This window comes from Dromaius novaehollandiae, unplaced genomic scaffold, assembly GCF_036370855.1.
Source record: "Dromaius novaehollandiae isolate bDroNov1 unplaced genomic scaffold, bDroNov1.hap1 HAP1_SCAFFOLD_37, whole genome shotgun sequence".
Lineage (NCBI taxonomy): Eukaryota > Metazoa > Chordata > Aves > Casuariiformes > Dromaiidae > Dromaius > Dromaius novaehollandiae.
The window spans coordinates 1785144-1803890 of NW_026991398.1; the positions used below are offsets into that span (position 1 = coordinate 1785144).

Sequence of the window (18747 nt, forward strand, 5' to 3'; positions counted from 1 at the left end):
AGGGCTGCGGGCACTGCCTGCTGCTGCTGACAGGAGATGAGAGAAGGCAGGGAGAAGTGGAAGGCAGTGTGGAGTGGGAGGACAGAGGAGAGCTCCTTGTGGGGGAAATCTTCACAGCCCTTGGCATGGTAAGTCTCTGGCTGTACAGCAATATTATTGAGGTTCCTGGAGGGGTCTTCTGAACCCAGCCCATCCCATGACTGATAGGCTTTTTAAGAATTGCTCTCCCTGTTCTTCTGGTGCATAAGAGGAGGAGATCCTTTAGAGCAGGGATTCCCTGCCTCAGCATCACAGGGACAGGGCACGCTGCTCCCTTCTGCCTGTGAGGGTCAGCACTCAGCCTGCCCAGGGAGCTCCCCACGGTGCTGCAGGACAAAGCTCTGGGTGAGAGGAACAACCACCAGCAGGCAGGTTCGTTCTCCCACCAAGAGGGTGCTGCATGGGTCAGGGCTGCTCACAGCTCTAGCTCATGCACAGGAGATATCCGAGAAGCCTTTTCAAGAGGCAGATCAAGAGGAGGGCTACTTGAAAGAGAAGGAGCTTTCCTTCAGGTGTCTGTGCTTTCAGTTTTCTCCCTAATTTTGGCAGAGACAAAAAGAGAAAGAGTTTCCTGGTTTGGGGAGGAACTGGGACTCCTAAACCTTCACTCTGCAAGATTAATAGGGACAGCGAATCTGTTTTTCTCGAGACTCACAGTAGAAATGCCAAGGATTTCTTCTTCGAGGAACAATCCCCAGGGATGACAAGGACATCTAGTAGAAAATAAACACCATTTAAAAATCCCTAAAACTCTGTTTCTCAACGCTCATTCTCTATAATACAGAGTGAAAGTGCTGAAAAGCTCTTCCACATGTTGGGTGGAATTCACCTGACAATAATTGTGAACGTCAGAGCAGCACACTCAGCCAGTGCAAAGTGGAGCTGAAGCAAGGCAGCTGCACAAAGATCGTCTCGGTAAAGAGGGGCAATGTGGGGGGTTGTATGAGAATGGCAACATTTGGGGGAGGGGGTTGCCTGAAGATTCTCCCCTAACTTGTCAATGTCTTTTCTTCTTTGGACAGTCCCCCATGCCTGGAGAGAGCAAAATGTCCAACAGCAGCTCCCTCCACGAGTTCTTCCTCCTGGCGTTTGCAGACACACGAGAGCTGCAGCTCTTGCACTTCTCGCTCTTCCTGGGCATCTACCTGGCTGCCCTCCTGGGCAACGGCCTCATCATCACAGCCATAGCCTGCGACCACCGCCTCCACACCCCCATGTACTTCTTCCTCCTCAACCTCTCTGTCCTGGACCTTGGCTCCCTCTCCACCACTGTCCCCAAATCCATGGCCAATTCCCTGTGGGACACCAGGGCCATTTCCTACTCGGGATGTGCTGCCCAGGTCTTTTTCTACCTCTTTTTACTTGCAGCAGAGTTTTATCTCCTCACAGCCATGGCCTATGACCGCTTCATTGCCATCTGCAGACCCCTGCACTATGGGACCCTCATGGACAGCAGAGCCTGTGTCCAAATGGCAGCAGCTGCCTGGGGCAGTGGTTTTCTCCATGCTGTGCTGCACACTGCTAACACATTTTCAATACCACTCTGCCAAGGCAATGCCCTGGACCAGTTCTTCTGTGAGAATCCCCAGATCCTCAAGCTCTCCTGCTCAGACTCCTACCTCAGGGAACTTGGGTTTCTTGTGGTTGGTGCCTGTTTAGTCTTTGGATGTTTCATTTTCATTGTGGTGTCCTACGTGCAGATCTTCACTGCTGTGCTGAGGATCCCCTCTGAGCAGGGCCAGCACAAAGCCTTTTCCATGTGCCTCCCGCACCTGGCCGTGGTCTCCCTGTTTCTCAGCACTGTCATGTTTGCCTACCTGAAGCCCCCCTCCCTCTCCTCCCCATCTCTGGATCTGGTGGTGGCTGTTCTGTACTCAGTGGTGCCTCCAGCAGTGAACCCCCTCATCTGCAGCATGAGGAACAAGGAGCTCAAGGATGCCCTGAGGAAACTGGTTCAGCTGGTACCAGTTCAGCAGCTATAAGTTGCCCATCTCTCTTTGTAAGTGATTTATCTCAGACAACTCTTGTGCTTTGAGCATTGTATCTGTGATAATCAGGCTTGTACAGAAGTATTTAAATTCCTCACAATTCTCCAGAGGCACAAACCCAGCCTTTCTGACCCAGAGGCCTTCTGTGAATGTGTCCGTCACTGTGTCAGAGCTGGCCTGTCTCTAATAAAAGTGTATTTCTAATAAAAGGGGATTTCCTCAGTGCTGTGCTTGAAAGTTGCTTTCTTCTTCCACAACTGGAGCCAAGAATTCACTCAAGGGCTTTCACCCTGAAAAGGACTGTTGCTTTCTGGGAGGTCTCCATTGTCTCAAGGCAATGAGCTCATGGGGTGCTGTGTTAGGGAATGAGGGCTGCATTCAGCTCTCACTTGTGGGTGCCCAGTGCTCCTGGAGGTGCTGAATGGTCAAGCGGTGTCTGCCTGGGACTGTCTGCCCTATGACAGGGCTGGTGACAGATGCCCACAGTGGGGACCCTGCAGGCAGAGGGAAGGGAGCCTGGAGAGGGGTTCATGTCACCTTCAATGGAAAACCCTGGGCGGGATCTCGGCACACACCTGAACACAGCCTGAGCCATTTGAAATGCCCTGTGATTTCCCAGAGCATCATCCATGGCCACAGACCCCTTGGTAGGGGGTTGTCAGGTGCAATGATGCCCGTCCAGCTGGGTCTGCTTCTCACCCCAACCACCATGGCCAGTGCAGAGTCACCCCGTGGCCCTGGGGCACCACAACCCGCTCGCTCTGCAGAGCAGCACCGCCAGCTCGGGGCCCTGCGGGGAGCACAGGGGAGGCTCCAGGAATGGCCCGGCAGGCCAGCACTGATGCACTCCCTGGGTGAGGACACACACCAGTGGGTTTGTGGGGCAGAGCCAGGTCTCGTGGAGGGGAAGCAAGACATGCCGGGCGCAGGAGAGTGGAGGCCATTTGCAGCCCTGGCTGCACAGCTCAGGTTTATGGGTGAGTCTTGCTGTGCGGCCAGTTCATTCCTGCTGGGCTCAGTGCCGGTATCGAGGGGAAGAGCCAGGCCTAGGCAGCCTCTCTGCTGGCCCAGACCCCAGCAGGCCCTGGGGACGGCTGTGTGCTGACCCCTGCGTGGGACATGGCCAGGGCTGGGCAAGGTGCAGAAACTGTGGGGGCTGCCAAAGCAGGAGGGCTGTGGGGGGACGGGACACTGAAGGCTGTCGCAGGGACTGTGCCAGGGGGACGCTGGCCTGGCCCACGAGCTCTTGTTCTTGCTCCAGCTGTGCTGGAGGACCATGACGTCCCTCAGGCAAAGCTGTGCTGCTTGGGGAGCTGCCCTGAGCACCACAACAGGCAGAGCATGCTCCTTGTATGTCCCCGTCCTGCTGGGAGGGTGGCACGGGCACCATCCCTCGCTGCAGCCCCCACTGGCCCCTGCCAACCTGCCCCTGCCAACCTGCCACCACCCCCGTGCTGCCTCGTCCTCTGTCCCTCTTCTCCACGCTGCAGGCACCAGTCATGCAGCAGGAGCTGGCACAGCCCCACAGCCGCTGCCGGCCCCGGCCCTCCCCTCCTGCCTGCCAAACATTACAGCCATCTTCAAGAAGGACAGGAAAGAGGATCTGGGGAGTGATGGGCTGGTCAGTGTCACCTCAGTCCCTGGGAAGCAAATCTTCCTGCAGCTGGTTCCAGCCACATGAAGGGGTCGGGAACAGCCAGCTTGAAGTCATTGAGGGCAAATTGTGCCTGGCTAAGCTGACTGCCTTCTGTGATGGGATGACTGGCAGTGTGGACAAGGGAGTGCAGTGCATGCACTCCTCAAATGTAGGGAGGCCTTTGACAAGATCTTCCATAACGTCTTTGTAGCCAAACTGGGAAGAGGTGGGATGGAGGAGTAAGCAATGGAGGGTGTGGGAAATGAGCTGGAGGCTGCCTGGCTCAAAGGGTGGAGAACAGTGGTACAAAGCCGAGGGGCCTTGAAAGACTTGGGGATTTGGCTGACAGAAACTTCATGGCGTTGTACAAGGAGAAATGGCAGGTGCTGTTTAAGAGGGGGCAGAACAGCCTGTGCATGAGGACAGGCTGGGACTTGACGGGTAGAGGAGTGACCCTGAGGAGAAGGACCTGGATGTTGCAAGAGATGCCACATGAGCCAGTGCTGCATGCTCACCATAAACGAGGCCAGTTGCATACGGGGTGGCATTGGGAAGTGAGCGGCCACCCAGACAAGGTGAACTATTATCCCCCTCGTCTCAGCACTGGTGTGGCCACATCTAGAATAGGGTGTCCCAGTGTGGGATGCCCTGTGCTGGAGGAATGGGGAGAAACTGGAGAGGGTCCAGAGGAGGTCAGCAAAGGTGAGGTTAGAGGTCTAAAGGACAAGGCCTTTATGGAGAGGCTGAAGGACCTGGGTTGCTTTAGCCTGGGGAAGGGGAGGCTGAGGGCAGTCGAGTAGGAACCTGTGACTGTTTGAAGGGTGGCTTCAGAGATGATGGAGCTTTTCTTGGTAGTGGGAAACAGCAAGAGAAGGGGAAAGCCACAAGCTGCAGCTTGTAGGGCTCAGCTGTGACATTAGGAAAAGGAAATGTCACTTGAAGGGTAGTGCTGTGGTGCCAGAGGTCACCCAGAGGGAGCCTGTGATCAGCCGCTGGCTTTGTGTTTCAAGGAGAAGCAAGTGAGGACAGGAAGACAGCAGTAGAGGTGGAGACATCCCGGGGTGAAAGCAAGGTGGGGAAGCAGGTTGGGTGTCTACAGTCTGCAGGGAAACAGGCACAGGTGTGGGACAGTGTAGGACAGGCTGTGGTGGAGGTGGCCAAGGACACTGCCAGGGGTAAAAGCTCCCAACAGAACTGAGGTCTTTGTCCTCTTTGCGATGGCTGGTGTCTCTGCCACCAAGGCCTCTGAGAAGACACCATTTCCTGAAAGCACTGTGGCCTTGCTGCCTCCTCATCCCCAGGGAGCCCAGGAGGTGCTTTATCATTGCCCTGCACTTGGCGTTGCACACCCCAACCCTCACACTGCCCCCAGGAAGAGCCCTGAGCAATGCATGATGGAAAGGATCACCCTGCCCAGGGGCTGGCTGTCAGTGCCTGGCTGCTCTGCTTGATAACACACATCCAGGTTGATTTGGCATCACAACCACCTGCACATTGCCTTTGCCTGCCTGCAATCAGGGCCTCCAACTTTCTGCTCTAATCTGTTATTGAAATTAGGCTTATCGGCCACCATAACAGGGCTCGACCCTAGGTTCCCACAAGTAAAGTTCAGAGGCAAATCCAAACAAATTACATTTTAATCACATGCGTGCAGTAATTACAGCTCGAGCTGGGTGCCTCCTAAGAGGGCCCCTGACGTAAACAAATCCTGGGCAATTATAGTTTTTTCAACTTACATTTCCCACCCCTCACGCGGTAGTTAGACCAATAGTAATTTTTTTGGTCTGGGGTCTCCTGCTCCTCATTGGGTCTCATCATCATTCTTAGGTAAGCTGTTTTTCTCCTTATTCTTGTTTTTTGCGGTCTCTGATGATGGTTGTACCTCTGTTTTTGTTGGGTCTGGTGGTTGTCTCCCAAGGTCTTATTTTTCAATTGTTTTGATGTCTTCCCTTTCGGAGTGGGTAACACAGGAGCACAGACTGTGTGTGGCTTCCTTATTTTCCCAGCCTGAACGAGCTCTGAGGCACTATTTTTTACTAAACTAGGTAAAGATTCATTACTTTTCCCACCTGCGGCCTAAGGCTTCAGCAAATTTAGCTCCTCATGCTAAGCAAGTTTTATATAAGTTGTGCTAAGCAGCTATCTCCAGACAATTTCAATTCACCGTTCTTTAACAGATGCATGGTATAATGACCATTCTCACTTTTTCCTTGTCCTTATGCGGCCACCTCTCCGGTAACAGTTTTCCCCAGAATGTTCTCACCACACTCCAGCTGTGCCAGGATGATTCATGTCCTCCCTGGCAGTTGGCCTCAGGGTCATCCCCACTGATGGGTGGGTGGTCGGGTCCGCAGGCCAGCTGACGGTGAGTCCGAGTCCCCACAGAGGCATGTGGCTTACTCTCTTATCCTTCCTGGGTTTGGTTCGTTATCCAGTCAAACAATGCCAGACCACGGTTACACAACAGCTGTATGGCCCCAGTCAATACCAACAGGCATACCAAGAGACAACCCAGTGCTCAGTTGACAACAGTACGCGTATTCAACAGACAGCCGTACTCAGTCAATAGCAGTATGCAAATCAACAGGTCCTTCAGTGGAGAGTTCCACAGTACCTAGATGTCTTCGGTGTGAGTCTGTGGTGTCACTTCCTCTCTGCTGACTAGGTTTGTTCAGTGATCATGGGGTCGTTGGAGGGTGTGCCACTAGGCTACAGCAACCCCACAGTGTGGTGACTCTGGCCGTGGTGCCCCCAGGGTTCCTTAAGTCTTGGGGAGCACCCCAGAGCAAACCCCTCTTCTATGGGCTGCACCATCCTGAGTGCCGCACTTGCCTGTGTGGCACCTATCAAATGGCTGCAAAGGGTCTAGCAGGAGATGAATGTCCAGAGGAATTCCCTGTCCCAAGACCTTGGAGGAATGGAAGTGAAGGGATATAAACTTGGCCTTTGTGTGTTTTGGTGCCCTTGTGGGTCTCCTAGCTGCTGCCACGTCTAGTCCTGTCCCCTGTATGTCTCTGATGCAGAGGCGTGTGTTGGCTGGCAACCCTCTATGAGGCGAGGGGCAGGTGGTGCGGTGTGTCACAGTGGTGGGGTGTCCTGTGGTGGGAACGAGTGGTGGCCCCAGTGTCTTGGTGCTGCTCTGTGCGGGAGGAAGTGTCTGGAGAGAGCAGTGCTGTGCGTGGGGAGTGCCGCCAGGCTGGGGAGCTGGGGAGCCCTTGGAGGTGAGGAGGTGACTTGGCTCGCAGGGCCCAGGCTGCCCTGGTGGCGAGAGCCAGGGATGCTGGCAGCCTGCTGCCTTCTGTGCACTGAGGTTCAGGCCTTGAGTTTCCTCAGCTCTTGCCAGGATCTGCAGCCAGATATGCCACATAGACTGTGAAATACCTAGAAATATGGAGCTTAGAGTATTTGGAGTATAAGAGGTCATCTTTCAGAAAGGGTTCCTTGTTGGAGATTTTTAAAGTTAACACTTCTGGGATCTGTCCAACCACAAGGTTTTTTAGGCGAGAGGCATAGCAGTTGCCTCTCCCTCCTATTTGCAAAGGCTATGGGGAGATACTGCCCATATAGCTAATTGGTGCAGACACTCTTTTCTTCTCATGTGGCAGGACCCTAGAAACTCTTTGCTAATAATGCAGTATTATCTCCCAATTGGCCCTTACTTAACCATTTGAGTAACTCCCCTCCAATCCACTGAACTATAGAGAGGATCTTGAGCTCTTCTTGCTGAAGGCCTCGCTGCTTTGGGGCTCTCTGCTGCACCTTGCACCCTGCGCACTGCCCTGGGCTCTGACATGGGACATCCAGGGGCTGACATCTAGCAGGAGGCCTCAGAGCAGTTTAGATCATGTGGGACTTTTTTCACCCACACAGTTCACAAGGAAATGATCTTGCCACAGTGGAGCACTCAGAGGCACTCTTTCACGTGGCAGTGCCACAATTATTAGCTTTTTAAATAGCCAAAATAAGGAAGCTTCCAAAGACAAAGTATTTCTCCAGAAAATAATACGCCTTTAAAACCAGTTCTCCCAGATGCACAGTGACTGCAGTGAGTCGTGATGCTCAAGCACTTGCCTGCAAGTCTGCAGGAAATACTTCAGGGGTCATAGCTGAGAATCATGTTGCAAAGCTGAAGTTGTTTTGTGCAAATAACTTGCACATCCCCTCAGAATTATGTTCCTCACCCTTCCACATGCTCCTGTCTGCTCTAGGGGAGTCATTTCTGACCTGACAGATCAGGTGTCCAGCTCAGCTGAGCACATTTTGCAGCATGTCACTGAGCTGGTTGAGGCCTGCAGTTTCCGAACCTCCTGCCCAATCAGCTCGGGCACAGCCTGGGTCTTAGGTTATTCGTGGACTATTTTTTGCAAGTGATCTCCCTGTGAGATGAAATCCCAAATGTGGATCTGAGTCTAATTTGGACAAAGGTGCCTTCTTGGGGTTGAGGTGTGCATAAAAGCAAGTGAGGGTCAGATGCTTTTGGAGTGGTGCAGGGCTGTCCCAGCAGGCCTTGCACAGTTCAGCTTACCCACCCATTATCAAACTGCACATTGGAGCTTGCAAGATGGTTCCTTTTTGGTAGCACAGTATAAAATACCCCTCTGGCTGGTAATAATACATCATGTGCTGCTTTGGGAAGGTTGAGGTGCCAAAGGAAGCCTTCAGATAATGTCAACAGTGTGTCTGGGCCACAGGGGCAGCACCCTGGGCTCGGAGGAGATCTAGGCGAGGAGCTGTGCACTGCTCAGTGGCAGGTCCGCTGCAGAGGGGCGAGTCCTGAGCAGGGTGGCCGTGAGCCCTGCCTGCCTGCCTGCGGCTGTGGGCTTGTGGGGTGGCCGCAACAGAAGTGCCCTCACAATCAGCACCCAGATGGGTCCCTGTCACCTGCATCACCCCCTCCCCTCCCCAGGGCTGTCATTGCTGCTGGGTGGGCTCTCTGAGGCACTGGGTGACATCCCCAAGCCTGCTGGCCAGCACATCTGCTGAGGGCCAATCAGGCAGCTGCAGTGGAAGTGACCTCACAAACAGCACTGCAGCCATGTCCCCTTTGCCTGCCTCTCCCCATCCTCCTGCCTGTATATCATCTCTGATGGGATGAGAGGTGGTGTGATTCTCTTCTTGTCCTCATGAAACTGGGCTCCTGGGGAAGGCAGGCTGGGACAGCGAGGAGGTGCAGATGTGCTCTGTGCAAAGGGGTGGCTGGAGTGCACAGGGCTTTGCCTTGGAGCAGGTGATGAGCCAGTGGAGACCTTGTAGGAAGGAGAAGAGGACACAGCAGTCTGGGTGACATTCTGGTAGGTGTTTCAGCTCATTCAGGATCTGCTTGGCAGGATCCCCCAGGAGACTTCCGTGGTGGGCAGAGGGGCCATGAGGCCTCTGTAAAGAGAGACTTGGCAGAGGAAGAGAGGCAAAGGAAGGGAGAGGACACATGTCCATTTGAATACAGTAGTTTCTCAGAACAAAGTTTCTCCATTGAGAGTGTTGCCAGGAAGTGTATCAAGAACATATACATATATATAAACATGCGAACTCACATAGAATAATTTCTGTCGTGCATTCATATGGGGCTGCCAATCCAAAAAAAAAAAGAAAATAGTCATTAGAATTGCTAAAGAATATTTGAAGTTCTGAAAACAAAGATTTTTTTTCAGTTCTTGCATAGAGCTTTTTTTTGTATAGATTTCAGCAGTGACAAGAGCTTTACATAAAGGCTCTTATAGACACATACAGAGGCCACTGCTGCCTGAGATGCCCTGTGTAGCTGTGTTCCTGTGTGATGCTGGGAAATGTGACCCAGGAACCATGAGAACCTTCCTGGAGCATTGGCTGGTCACCAAGAGAAGCATCTCCAGACCTCTCAGTGGGAGGTCTATTTCCATCGACTAGAAAGGGCAGTCCAGACAACTGGATTAGCCAGAGACATGTGCTGAAGGTGTCTGGCATCGAGTGAGCTAATTCCCATCCCTGTTGTCGCCTAAAATGGAGTCGCACTTCATGACCACGCAAGGAATGAGAAGGGAGAGTGGCTAGATGTGTAGGGACTTCTTTAAGATGTCACTGTAACACAGGTACGTTGAGATTGGTGCAAATTAGGCCATCAATAAATAGAACATTTTATTGAAGCTGATCAGCCTGCTTTCCTCTATCAGTTGTGAGCTCACGACACCTCATGGTGCGACTCGCTGTGTGCAAAGAGCAAGGAGCAGCAAGAATGATCCTGGGCAGGAAGTGGTTTGTGGGGCACTGGACTCATGCAAGACACAACAATAGTATTTTTAGTAGTGTAGACCTTATTATAAAAGAAATCTTTAGAAACTGTCAATAAAAATGAAACAAGAAAGAAAGTGGATAAATTATCTCAAGGAAAACATATGTTTTGATACACTTTTCAGCTTTTGAAACTTCTTTGCATTCTTATTTTTTTCTTTTTCTTATTATCTTGTTTTCTTTGGTTCTTTTTTGATACGCTGGTCTTTTGGGGAGAATCTTTTCTTTTTTTCTTTTTTTGAAAGGGAAAGTGATTTTCAGAGCTGGGGTGGGATGCAGTCACAGGGCCATGGACATGTGGTGCCATTGCAGCTGCCCTGGTCCCCTCTGCCCAGCCTCCATCTGTAACTCCCAGGGGCTCCGGTCTCCCGCAGGTCCCCTGTGAGAGCTGCCAGGCCCAGGCAGGTGCCTCAGAGACACCGGGGCCTCTCCAAGTGCCGCTGGGTGCTTGTGGTTGGACACCTGGGCTCGGCCTGAAAAGGTGAAGAACTGTTTTCACCATTAAAAAAATAGGAGTCCACTTTCATCAGCTCAAATGATTGGCTAATTTTAATGTCAGTGTTTTCATGTGATGAAATAATGGAAGAAGAGGGAAGAAGACGTGGGAGAAGAAATACTGATCTGCCCCTGACCTTGTGTTTCCACTGCTCTGTCTCTTTGACTGTGGATGCAATCTCAGTGATCTCTCACATATTTCCACGTGGCCTGATTAACTTGATCATTTCTAAAGGCATCTTCACATCAGACTCTTTGGACATACACACTTTCCTTAGTTTCACAGTTTTCCTCCTCCCCTTGCTCTTTATCATTCAGATACCTCTCAACTCTCCAGTTGCTGCTTTGAGCTTCTGGGAGTCTGAAGCTTGCCTTGTCTTTCAGTAGTCTCACTGTCTCTTTAGCCAGCTCCTTTGTTCTGCTTCTCGTCTATCCTTTCCTATCTATCTGTCGAGAACATTTCAAGGAAGGTTATGTCTTGTGGGCAGTGGAACTCACTGGAGGCAGCTTGGACTTTACATAGAGTTGAGGAGTGTCTTTTATCTTTTATTAAACTGTTTCGAATTTTATTTTGGTTTGTTTGCTATTAAGAAAAACATCTCTATGTGTGCTTGCAGTTAGTTCTCTAAGGAAAGCAGGTGGGAATTGGCGCACATGAGCTGTAACCTTCAGCTACAGACTTGAGAGGAGAAGGGTTAGATTTTAACCAGAGTGATCTCAGTCCCCAGTGGCTGATGAGGGAACTGACAGAACTGGGGAGCTGGGGAGGAAGGTTGTCCATACATGTCTCCTATCAAAAATACTGCTTGACCTACATGCCCAGACTCCATTAGGAGACACCGTGGGTCAGTGTGAATTGGAGAATTGCTTATTCTGAAAACCAAAGAATAAAGAAAGCTTCAGAAGCAGACATTTTTGTTTTCAGGTGCTCATTGAAATCTGCCTAATCTCAGTACACTCCTGAAAACTTTCTAATTGGCCACACAAGACTTGAAGAACTGAAGCAAATTATGCAAGGAGGCATGGTCCCTTAGGGCTTTGGGCATTTTAATGACCCCTTGAGTGTATTTGGTGCTGAGCCCGTGAACTGCAGATGCTGAGAAGAAACTGAAGAAACCTCTCAAGAAGTTAAAGTCAGAAGCAAATCCCAAGTTTCTTGGAGCGTTAACAGGTCCCACTGAGGGCCATTACCAACAAAGCCTCCCCAGGGGCTGATTAGAGCAGAAAGTTGGAGGCCCTGATTGCAGGTAGGCAAAGGCAATGTGCAGGTGGCTGTGATGCCAAGTCAACCTTGATGTGTGTTATCAGGCAGAGCAGCCAGGCACTGACAGCCAGCCCCTGCGTAGGGTCATGCTTTCCATCCTGCATTGCTCAGGGCTCTTCCTGGGGGCAGTGTGCGGGTGGGGGTGTGCAACGCCGAGTGCAGGACCATGACACAGCACCTGCTGGGCTCCCAGGGGACAAGGAGGCAGCAAGGCCACTGTGCTTTAAGGAATGTTGTCTTCTCGTGGGCCAGGATGGCAGAGACACCAGCCATAGCCAAGAGGACAAAGACCTCGTTGTATTGAGAGCTTTCAGCCCTGGCAGTGCCTTTGGCCATCTCCACCTCAGGCTGTGCTATGCTTTCCCACACCTGTTCCTGTTTCCCTGTGTACTGTAGACACCCAACCTGCTTCCCCACCTTGCTCTCACCCTGGGATCTCCCGACCTCTCCTGATGTCTTCCTGTCCTCACTTGCTTCTCCTTGACACACAAGGCCAGGGGCTGAACACAGACTCCCTCTGTGTATCCTATAGCACCACAGCACTACCTTAGGAGTGACATTTTCTTTTCCTAATGTGACATCCAAACCCCATGAGCTGCTGTCTGTGGCTTTTTCTCCTTCTCATGCTTGTAGGGAACGGCGATCGGAAGATCTCGCGATGGCACGGAAAGAGGAAGGAAGAGGAAGGATATGACGTAGAGATAGCAGTATGCTTGTAGGTATATAAGCGAATGCATACGTACAATAAACGCCATTTGTAGCATCCTCATATTGGTGTCAGTGCTCATTGGCCCGGAGGCAGGGGGAGCCTCCGTGCCGTCTCAGGCGGACGGGAGATTGTCGCATCAGAAGGCGACAAGTGGTGACCCCAACGTGATAGCTGAGACGGCGGACCGCAGGCGGTCGAGAGGATCCGGATCATGGACGCGGTACTTAAGGTTGTACGTGTGGGTGCCCGGGAATGGGTGCTCTCTATGAGAGTGGATGCAGTTGCGAACTGCGTCGGGCGGCTCCTGAAAGATGGAGCGATAGTTAGAACAGGGGACATTTTTTCCCCTTCTAACTGGGAGAAGTGCACTCGAGCGCTTGCTCAGAGAGCTACGGCCACTAAGAAGGCCGCAGGGCTTAAGACGTGGGGAGACATAACGATCATTTTACAAAGGACTAGGGAGGAGCTTGAGACCTGGCAGGCTGCCCACGCGGCGCTGCACATGTCCGCGGAAATGGCGACACAGACAGCAGCAAACGCAGAGGAGCGAACGGAGGTGATAGAGGGAGAGACGATAGTAGGGGATGAAGTGAGAACGGAGAATGTGGAAACAGACATAAAGGAGGAGGCGGTTTATCAAGAACCAGAGCGGGGAGAGGGGGAGGCAGAAACTCCAGAGGCTTACCCAATAATGCCCTCTTCTCCGCCACCGCCGCGGTATCCGTGGAAAGAGATGAGGGCGATGGAAGGGGGAGAACCAGGAGAACCAGGAGAACCAGGAGACCTTTGTGGAGACCGAGATATGAAAAAGCCAGAGGCGGGTAGAGGAGAAGAAAGCAAGGTGAAAGTGGAGGAGGCAGAAGAAAAGGAAAGACCGCTTATAGTGGATGATCCCCGAGACTGGCTGCCGGGGGCCATGATTCGGGTGCAGTGGGAGGACGAAAGAAGAGAAGAAGCAGGGGAAAGACCAGAAGCAGGGGAAAGACCGAGGGTGCCGCACCCGGGGAAAGATGGCGCTGGCCGAGAGAGGAGTGGGCGTCGACCAGCATTGCGGAAGGAGGGGACTGAAGACTCAGGCACAGACTCTGACTCTGACCCCTTAAAAGGAATAACGACGAAGATGCAGCAACTAGGGCGGAGTTCCCCGCTGCAGTCAGAGGCGGGAGGAAAAAAGGGGAGGAAAGTCACAAGTTTTGTGACAGGCTACAGGCAGCAGTAGAACTTGGTAGAACTTGCATCTTTACCAGACGCTGCAAAAGGAGCGGTGATGTTGGAATGTAGCAAACAACAGGGCAACGAGTTGACAAAAGAAATCCTAAGAACAGCGCCTAAGGGAGCAAGTCTAGGGCAGACGATCAAGTACATATTAGAACACCGGGACAAGACCACAGCCCTACAGATTGCTGCAGCAGTTATGGCAATGCCGGAGGTTAGAGCTAGAGGAGGTCCAAAAGGAGGCCCATGCTTTGGCTGCGGGCAAATGGGCCATTTGAGAGCACAGTGCACGAATAAGGGAAGTTACGCGCGCCCAACAGGGGGTATGGGGAGCCTTACATGCTGGGCCTGTGGAAAACCAGGACACAGAGCACGAGATTGTCGGCGGTCGGGAAACGAGAAGCGGGGAGGGCAACTAGGGGGCCACCCCTCCCCGGTGAGCCGGCCTCAAGTAGCCCCTGTCAACAACAACACACCGCTGATGGACAGCTCCAGCGACCAAACTCCGAAGGGAAACCCCGTGTGGCCCTGGTCTTAGGGTGTGAGAAGAGACCCCGAGTGAAAGCGCATCTGATAGGCCCACCAGGGGCGGGTCCTCCTAGCATCCCCTTAATAATGATGCTAGATACCGGGGCAGATGTTACATGTGTGCCCTCGTGGTTGTGGCCATCGAGTTGGCCAGCAAAAGTGGCAAGCTCGTTAGATGGAGTGGGAGGCAGGGCGGAGGCTATGATTTCTGAAGCCGATATCACAATTGTATTGGAGGACCCGGATAGGCCTGCTCAGATCATCCGTGTGCGGCCGTACATAACTGCCATAGGGGAACCATTGTTAGGGCGAGATGCCTTATTGCAAAGCGGCTTCCACCTGACAAATTTAGGGTAAGGGCCACTGCCTACCTCCTCGGGGCTCATTTCGCTGTCCCGCTGACATGGTGCTCCAATGAGCCTGTGTGGGTAGAGCAGTGGCCATTGACAGGGGACAAATTGGCGGCTGCCTGACAAATAGTAAGTAGAGAACTAGAGCAGGGACACCTGGAGGAAAGCCACAGTCCCTGGAACACTCCTATATTTGTGATACACAAAAAGGACAAGTCTGAATTTCGATTACTGCACGACCTACGAGCGGTAAATCAGCAGATGGAAGCGATGGGTGCCCTCCAGCCGGGGTTGCCACTACCATCAGCAATACCAAAGAATTGGCCAGTGGTGGTGATGGATATCCAAGATTGCTTTTTCTCTGTACCATTAGCCTGTCAGGACAAAGCTCGATTTGCCTTCACACTGCCCTCAGAGAATCTGCAGGAGCCAGCAGCGCGATATCAATGGACCGTCCTCCCGCAGGGCATGAAAAATTCACCTACGATTTGTCAGGCGGCAGTGGCTAAGGTATTGCAGCCAGTAAGAGCGCAGCTCCCGCGCGCGCTTATCATCCATTACATGGACGACCTCCTAATAGCTGCAGAGACCCAGCAAGAAACCGATCAGGCAGAACAGGCAGTAATTAACTGCCTAAATGAAGCGGGATTGTACGTCCAGAAAGCGAAGACGCAAAGGGGAGAATCTGTCGACTATCTGGGAACCACCATCCTCCCCAGAGCTGTGGTCCCACAGCCGATAAAGCTCAATAGAGAGATACGGACGTTGCATGATGTACAGCAATTGGTTGGAGCTCTCCAATGGCTGCGAGGGCTGATAGGTATTCCCAAGGAGTGGATGGAGCCACTGTTCGAGTTGCTCAAGGGCCACAAACCATGGGAACCGAGGCAGATGACACCGAACGCGTTAGAAGCCCTCCGAAAAATAGAAGATCTCATGGCAAAGGGCGGAGTAACGAGATACGACCCGGCCAGACCAATCAATCTGTACGTGGCAGTTACAAGAACAGGAGCCATAGGCGTTCTAGGACAAGGGGCGCCGGAGCGTCCGGAAGTCGTATGGTGGATAGTGTCGAACCAAATAAGTACGGCATACGTCACAATCGTAACAGCGTTGGCACAGATGATACAGAAGGGAAGGACTGCCACCGTTCGGCACTTCGCGAAGGAGCCTGAGTCTATTTACCTGCCGGTAAAAAGGAGTCAATGGGACAGCGTGGTCCAGAAACAAGATAGTATAGCAATAGCTTTAGAAGGATTCCCAGGAACAATCAGATTATCGCCTGTGCTGGAGATGTATACACACCTCTCCGTCCTTCGGCCCCATCTGAAAGCCCGAGTGCTACAGCGACCTGCACCAGGGCGCACAGTGTTCACCGACGCGTCATCGGTGACCAGGGCAGCGGTCGTTGTGTGGCAAGATCAAAAGGCCCAATGGCACCGAGTGAAGATCAGCGAGCCGGACAGTAGCATACAGCATCTAGAGGCCCGAGCTGTGGCGCAGGCATTGCAAATGTGGCCAGAAGAGCATTTGAATGTAGTGACAGACTCCATGTTCGTCTTTAAATTGTTACACAACATGTTGTATCCCGGATGGGCCGGGTCGCCCATTGCGCTAATGCTAGAAAAAGCCCTACAACAGCGGCGGGCCACTGCCTCCGTTATTCATGTTCGGAGTCATGAGGCAATCCAAGGAGTGTACCAAGAAGGCAACAATAAAGCCGATCAAGCGGCCAAAGGTGTGTGGACAGTCGCAGAGGCAAGGCAGGTGCATGACCTTCTCCATGTTGGTGCAAAAGCACTGGCAAAAAGCTGCAACATCCCCCCTCACCACGGCTCGTGAAGTGGTTGCGGCTTGCCCGTATTGCCAAAAAAAACCCCTGTGGGGCGCCGGCATCAACCCCAGGGGGCTGAAAGGAAACCAAATATGGCAAACGGACTTCACAATATGCCAGCGACTTCGACCACGGCCCTGGCTGGCTGTCACAGTGGACACACACAGCGGTATCATCGTTGCGACCCAACATAAACGAGTCACAGCGCGGGCGGCACAGTTGCATTGGCACACGGCAATGGCCTGGCTGGGTGCCCCAGAAACTATTAAAACAGACAACGGCACGTGTTTCACAGCGCAAAGCACGAGAGAATGGGCCGTACGGTGGGGAATTAAGCTAGTGCACGGTATTGCCTATAATGGCACAGGTCAGGCCATCGTCGAGCGAGCAAACCACACTTTAAAGCAAAGGATCAAGATTCTTGGGGAGGGGGAAGGATATACACAAAGAATCCCCGCGCACAAACAATCAGAAATAATTATGCGGGCCTTATTCGGTCTGAACCAGTTCATCAGGGGGGAGGAGAACAAGACGCCAGCGGAAAAGCATTGGGCTGTCCGAGCGATGCACGAGGGACCAGACGTAAAGGTCCGAATCCCGGAAAAAGGGGAATGGGAAGAGGGGTGGCAGCTGGTAACCCAAGGACGAGGGTATGCAGCAGTCAGGCAGGGAGAAGTGGTAAGATGGGTCCCTGCAAAGTGGGTGCGCCCAGACCTCAGGGCAAGGACAAGACAGGAAGCAGAGAGTCAGGTGAATTAATGAATGTCTGAGCTTTATTGCAGGGGAGGACCACCCTGAATGGCCGATGATCCCTTCTAGCAGCAAAGACAGCAGACAGGAGAAGAAGAACAGATGAGAAAAGGCGCGTGAAACCACAAGAAGAACGTGTAACCAGAAAACCCGAGAAGATGGCAGGGGGAGCAACCCAAGTAGCTCTCCTCGTAGCGATGCTGGGACTGGGACTCCAAGGGGTGAAAGGCGAACCAACGTTAGCGAAATGGGGTAGTAACAATCTATGGCTCACCTGGGCAAACCGGACAGGAAATAAGCAATTTTGCCTGACGCTGGCGGGTGCGGGGCAGCCTTTTAAGACATGCTTAATAGGGGTCCCATTGAATTTGACCGTAGACCTACCAAAGCTGAGAGAGCATTGCACAAACACAAGCAATATTAGTAACTGCTTGAACACGCTGAATGCATCATTGCCCTGGGACCCGCAAGAGCTTGACCTTCTGGGTTCAGTAGTGGTAATTGGCTTGGGCTAGGACCATGGGCCAGGCAGTTACTAATAGAAGGGTTGCGCCTGCTGCTGATGCTCGTGCTAGGCATATTAGCATGTAAACTAGTGTTTAGATGCTTGGTAAGACAACTGCTAGAAAAGGGGTGGTCCCACCCACACCCACATTATGAACGCTTAACCCGCGACACGGCAATTTAAAGCAAATAGCATAGTCAAAGCATGGGGAGGGGGAGATGTAGGGAACGGCGATCGGAAGATCTCGTGATGGCACGAAAAGAGGAAGGATATGACGCAGCGATAGCAGTACGCTTGTAGGAATATAAGCGAATGCATACGTACAATAAACGCCATTTGTAGCATCCTCATATTGGTGTCAGTGCTCATTGGCCCGGAGGCAGGAGGAGCCTCCGTGCCGTCTCAGACGGAAGGGAGATTGTCGCATTTAAAGGCGACACCCAGCTGCCACCCAAGCTCTCCTGGGGAGCTTTACAGCCCTGGCACCCTGCATCTACCACAGTTTTGACTGTGGGCTTCCCAGGACATGCCCACACACCACAGTGCTGCTGTCCAGGCTCCAGTGCAGAGCCTGGAAGGCGGTGCAATGCCACAGGACCTTCATTTGGGCTCATTCAGAAGCTTGTGAGGTGACCAGCTCCCAGTGCTGCAGCTGCTGAAGCTTGAGAACATCCCTACAACCAGCCTTCCTCCCCTTCCTAGTCTTGGCATAGTCCCAGGGGTGACTCTTGCAGAAGGGAGACTCCATCCCCCTTGAATGCTGTCAGAGATGGGGCTTTCCAAGTCCCTGAAAAAGGAAGGACTCGTTTACTTCTTTGGGTTGCTTATTCAGCCTGTGACACCCCTTCTGTGATGCTGTGAGCCCAGCTGTGCACCCTGAGGTCTCTGCCCTTTCTCTGCCCTGTCTCCTGGGTGTCTACCCAAAGTCTTGCCAGTGCACCAGGGCCATGGGAAGTGTTGCTTTAGAGAGCTCACTTGAAGCTGTGCCATGTTGTGGAGCTGAAGACCTGACAGAGGCTTGTCTGGGACGTGGCCATGCTACCAAACCCCCTCTTGCTCCTGGTCTGAGGGGCCAGGAAGGTCCCAGGATTGAGAGCAGTGGGTTTGGTGTGGGTGGGATGGGTTTCCCTTGACATGCCTGAGTCCTGCCTGGGTTGTCTGAGTGTCCAG

General features: G+C 52.6%; 1 protein-coding gene across 1 annotated transcript in view; it reads left to right on the top strand.

The window, feature by feature from the left end:
- The first annotated feature begins 1067 nt into the window (after positions 1-1067).
- Positions 1068-18747, top strand: part of LOC135326204 (olfactory receptor 14A16-like) — a 28878-nt gene continuing 11198 nt past the window's right edge. Inside the window, exons 1-2 of the mRNA XM_064504054.1 lie at positions 1068-1200; positions 1408-1928. Coding sequence (XP_064360124.1) covers positions 1068-1200; positions 1408-1928 — 654 coding nt within the window. The remainder of the gene's footprint in view (positions 1201-1407; positions 1929-18747) is intronic.